The 5,222-nt window shown below is 33.1% G+C and overlaps 1 protein-coding gene across 2 annotated transcripts in view; it reads right to left on the bottom strand.

The window, feature by feature from the left end:
* Positions 1 to 475: 475 nt before the first annotated feature.
* The window catches only part of LOC136852133 (uncharacterized), a 6,022-nt gene continuing 1,275 nt past the window's right edge, over positions 476 to 5,222 (bottom strand). For both annotated transcript variants that reach the window (XM_067126580.1, XM_067126581.1), the window contains exons 2-3: positions 2,383 to 2,544; positions 476 to 2,182 (exon numbers count right to left, since the gene is read on the bottom strand). In XM_067126580.1, the coding sequence (XP_066982681.1) occupies positions 1,223 to 2,182; positions 2,383 to 2,544 (1,122 nt within the window). In that variant the 3' untranslated portion in view covers positions 476 to 1,222. The remainder of the gene's footprint in view (positions 2,183 to 2,382; positions 2,545 to 5,222) is intronic.

Raw genomic sequence — 5,222 nt, 5'->3', positions numbered from 1 at the left:
TATATATAGTATATATATACTTCTGTCACAAACTGGTAATTGATTTTACAGATTGGACTTCATTTTGCAATATATGAGGATATATGGAATATTTTACCTATATTACGAATTATTATTATAGACATTTCTCTGCCTTATCCTTGCTGCATACAAAGATATAAAACTACCTTATTGATATATATATATTAATATATATATATATATATATATATATATATATATATATATATATATATATATATATATGTAATGTGTGTGTGTGTGTGTGTGTGTGTATGTGTGTGTGTATATATATTTATATGTAAATATATATATATATATGTATATATGTGTGTGTGTGTGTGTGTACGTATATATAATATATATATGTGTGTGTGTATATATATATATATATATATATATATATATATATATATATATATATATATATATATATATATATATATATATATATATATAGAATCGATACAAGAAAAAAATTAGATTTTATTGCCTGTTCAGTGAACAATATGAAAGATTACAAATGCTTGCAAAATCCTGAATTGTTCTATTTAAACCTTTTGTAAATATATTATTATTAATTTACAGTTATTACTACAATCATCATGAATTATCCCTATTAGAAAAAATATCATCGTGCTCTAATTATTAATATTCTTATTATCGACATCCTAAATTACATTTCATTTGATAACTGTCATATCGATCAGTGGCAATTATTTATTTTAGTAATATAATACTTAACCTCAAATTCGCATTCTAAACCTTATCGCATTCAAAAATTATCTTTGGAAGAGGAGGAACGGAGCCTGAGGAATTATTGCATCCGGAGATTTTAGCGTAAGGAAGACAAAGTCAAAGGTAATCCCGTCCCTGTTTACTGTATAGTAAACAATCACAGCTCTCACCTTGGTAAACTTAACCGACAATGTGTCCTTTCGACAGTTAGCCCATGTTTGGTCGGTATCAGAGGAAATTAAATCGTTAACGTTCTGGTGAAAGGAGACAGCAATTTTCTACTCTACTTTTTTCCCACTCAGAGGAAGTTTTTGAATAAATCCTGTAACTCCTGGGGCCATATGGTGAATCTGAACGGTGCCTTCTACTGGAAATTGTAGGCTGTTTCCATTACTCAGGGTCTTGCACTAAATTTTTAAGTCTAGGGTATGAATCTGAGAATCAGTTAGCGATTTAGGGACTGGTTTCTCCCGAAAAATGTGCTTCATTCTTTATTTCTTGATTTCGCATCAAAATAATCCGATAAAGACCGGACATGACCGGAACCGACGGGATCTGCTGGTTCAATTTCCTTTTTTGGAAGAATTCCAGGTGAATTCCGGATAGTTTGAGAATTGTTTTTTTCTGGAACCGGTACTGGTCGGCCATCTTCTTGATTTGAGGGAGTTCCAGATGAATTATGTAACCCAATATCATTTTGAGGAATCAGTTCTCCCATATCCTGTGGGACTTTTTTGTAAGTTTTGCTTTGCCTGTTTCTTTTGGATAATACAATGCAAAGTAGAATTACCACAGCTAAAAACAAGATTATATTTAAGATGACAGAGGCGATTAAATTCTGATTAGAGGTTTCTTGAACAAAGGCCACAATATTCAGGTTTCCACTAAATTTTTCGAGGACCAACGATGCATTTGCCTGCATGATAAAGCTACTTTTAGTGCCCTTACCAACGGAAGAATTATTCATGATTATCGATCCACCACTTGCGATTAATCCAAAGAGGGAAATGTCACCCACAGCAGAATTTGTCATCCTGAAAACTGAACCTTCATTCGCGGTCACTCGCTGTATCGTTTTTATAGTTGTGTTGATGAATTCGACCGTCGCATTGTGTGATAATGGCTCAGAGATCTCGAGAAATCTTATCGTAGAAGTGGCCACAATGGCCCTGCTCAAACGAGCATCCGTAGAGAAGGAGGCGACGCTGCAGTTTCTCAGGTAGAAGTTTTTGAACTGTTCTGGAATTCTGGAAAAACTCGAGTTCCTGCTGGAGAATTCCAGTCGCTCATCGCACGGAGTGTGCTCTTTCCTGAGGATGGAAACCTCGCCAATGTCCAGCACCATCATCTTTGCGCAGATGTCTTCGCTCAAGCTGAGATGTTTGGTGTTTTGGATGTCTATCTCCTGAATTGACTGGCCCAGGGAAGTTAAGTATACCGTATCCTAAAATGAAAATGAGCCATTCGTTAGCCTTCTGGTAACAAAATATATATATATATATATATATATATATATATATATATATATATATATATATATATATATATATATATATATATATATATATATATATATATATATATATATATATATATATATATATATATATATATATATATATATATAACCATTTTCTCACTTACCTCTTGGGCATGCTTGAAGTCGCACGAAGCGTGCTTACTATCAAAGGAGCAAAATTCATTCTCTTCGTTGATAATGGAGTTGTCCCCTTTACCGTAGGAAAAACCGAAGAGATATGTATATACTGCTACAGGAAAAACTTTCATCCCCAGTGACAACTTCATCTGGAATGAGAGGAAAAAATAAGTAAGAATCGAGGCGACTTTTAAAAGTCACATTATTATTATTATTATTATTATTATTATTATTATTATTATTATTATTATTATTATTATTATTACGAGCTTGTTGGCACGTGCTACGCTGTGCTGGAACCAGGCACTGCCTGTTGTATCTCCCGTACCCTCCCGATCCCCTAACTACCCTGTCCCCACCCTAGGCCGACAAACAAGAAAGATCCACTCGGATCTCATTATTATTATTATTATTATTATTATTATTATTATTATTATTATTATTATTATTATTATTATTATTATTATTATTATTGTTATTATTATTATTATTATTATTATTATTATTATTATTATTATTATTATTATTATTTTATTATTCAGAAGGTGAACCCTATTCATATGGAACAAGCCCACCATTGACCTGAAATTCAAGCTTCCAAAGAATATGGTGTTCATTAGGATGTAAGAGAAGGTAAAGGGAAATACAGAAAGAAGAGATCTCACTCATTAAAAAGGAGAAAAAAAATTTATAAATTAATAGAAAAAAAAATACAAGGGGAATAGCATTAGAGTAGTAATGCTCTGCATATACAGTATTTACTAAGAGGCAAATGAGAAAGAATGAGTCTCCACGCATTTTTGTTGTCACTTTGAGACAGAAATTCTATTTTCTGTGATGTCAAGGACAATCAAAAGAGAAATAAGCCTGAGACAAGTGGCCAGCGTCTGAAAGCGAATGAATTTATGAGATTTTCCAACCATGGGGCCCTTTTTTTTTTTTTTTATAGGAACTAAACATCAGTCGCATGAAAACTGGAAATTCAGGAAAGAGAAGCAAATATTAAAAAAGAGAATACATTTCCTAAGTTCTGGTATACGAAAATAAACTTTTCATAATTATTAATTAGGCAAAATGTAATTTCCGTCCTTTCATCATGAAGTTCGGTATTGATATTTGTTGTATTAATTTCCAATCTGGTGAAAGTATGAAAAATTAGTAAATAATAATCATACTGTGGAAACACTTTTTTAAGACATGGAAAATCACGAATACCATTGCATAGTCTGGTCTCAAAAGCACCCAAGAGAAGTATTTTTCTTATACTGTTCCGCATACACTTTATATTAAACTTGACGGTAATTATCGTACCGCTGACATCTCGAGCAACAGAAATGACTCAAGATGATCGTAAACTGTCAATAGAACTTTTAAGTGAACCAAAATATAACTCAGTATATTAGACATATTTTCTAAAGATAAAGAATGGAAGAAAGTATCAATCATGGGCCTGGAAGTCATTGTACTTCTAATAACTACCTTAACAAAAATTATAAAAACCTCTATGGGCATATAATGTGGATTTTTTTCTATAAAACATTCTTAGAAATACGGATTGATGATGAAGACCCAATCTTGAGTGATCACTCAGCGTGATAAGATAATACAAGTTTTTATGACAATGCACAGCACTTGCACGCACACACACACACACACACACAAAACACTGTGTACTTTCGCCTGACGGCCCGATAAGTATAGATTTTAATAGGTTGATGATAAAATTATTATGAAGCGACGAAGGGTAACATCTCTGAAAGTTCCAGATGAAACTTCGTCACTACAAAGAGAAATGTTATGTTTATTTAAAGTATTATGAATGATGAAACTGGGTCACTTAACTAATGAAATAAAAAACAAAACGTTGCTTGCATAGGTTTGATTGCTGAGCGAGAATGCTATACTTAAGACCGGCAATTCTTTGAAAAAGGCAGAATCCCTTTGAAGGAGAGACATTCTCCTTTGGGAATTTCATATCGTAGAGAAAAAAAATTGAATAACTGGAAAGGATTATTGAATGGAATTTTGTGAAGGAAGAGAAAATCGATTAAGGAAATAAATTGGATTTTTAAAAACTGATTTAGAAAAAACACACCTTTTGATAAGAAATTATAATTTACACTGACCTCTCACTAAAAACATCCTTTCTAAGTGTATTGATGACGATGTACCTGTCATATCAACTACAAACCGCAGAAACATACATTCTGTAAACATATACAGTACAGTGACGGGGACTACAGTCAAACCAGGTGGTGCTCTCACCCAGAATGTATCGCGTCAGAATCTAAATACTTCTGTCATTTTCCCTTAAAGAGAAAGCTGTGTAGAGAAATGAGCGACCAGTCACTAAACAGAGCAGTTTATTTAAGAAAATATGACAGAAATATTTAGATTCTGACACTATACATTCCGTGAGAAAGCACCTTTCAGCTGCCAGCACCGATTGGTTTGACTATAGCAACCATAACAGCTTGGCTGATGTTAGCAAACCATAAAGAATTTAACAGGTTAAGGGAATATGTCTCGTACAGCGTGTTCAGAGACTGGGGTCCCTTATCATAACCTTGCTGCTGTCATACAAAGAACACTTAGCCTTGAAACTGGAACTTACGAAGAGAAAGCAGCTGCATCTACGAGTAGATGGGGTTCGGCACTGAAGTTCTTGCTGAAAGTATGGGCAGACTGAAAAGGCCTTTTCACGGAATATGACAACTTGACATCCCACATGGGCAAAATACAAACAAAGAAAATAGGTCGATTTGAATCAGTTTTTAAATCTAAAACTATGATATTCATATTCCAAGAATTAACAAAGTATTGGAGA

This window comes from Macrobrachium rosenbergii, chromosome 25, assembly GCF_040412425.1.
Source record: "Macrobrachium rosenbergii isolate ZJJX-2024 chromosome 25, ASM4041242v1, whole genome shotgun sequence".
NCBI classification, from domain to species: Eukaryota; Metazoa; Arthropoda; class Malacostraca; order Decapoda; family Palaemonidae; genus Macrobrachium; species Macrobrachium rosenbergii.
The sequence above is the reverse complement of the archived record's forward strand: the minus strand, read 5'-3'. Positions and strand labels throughout refer to the sequence as shown.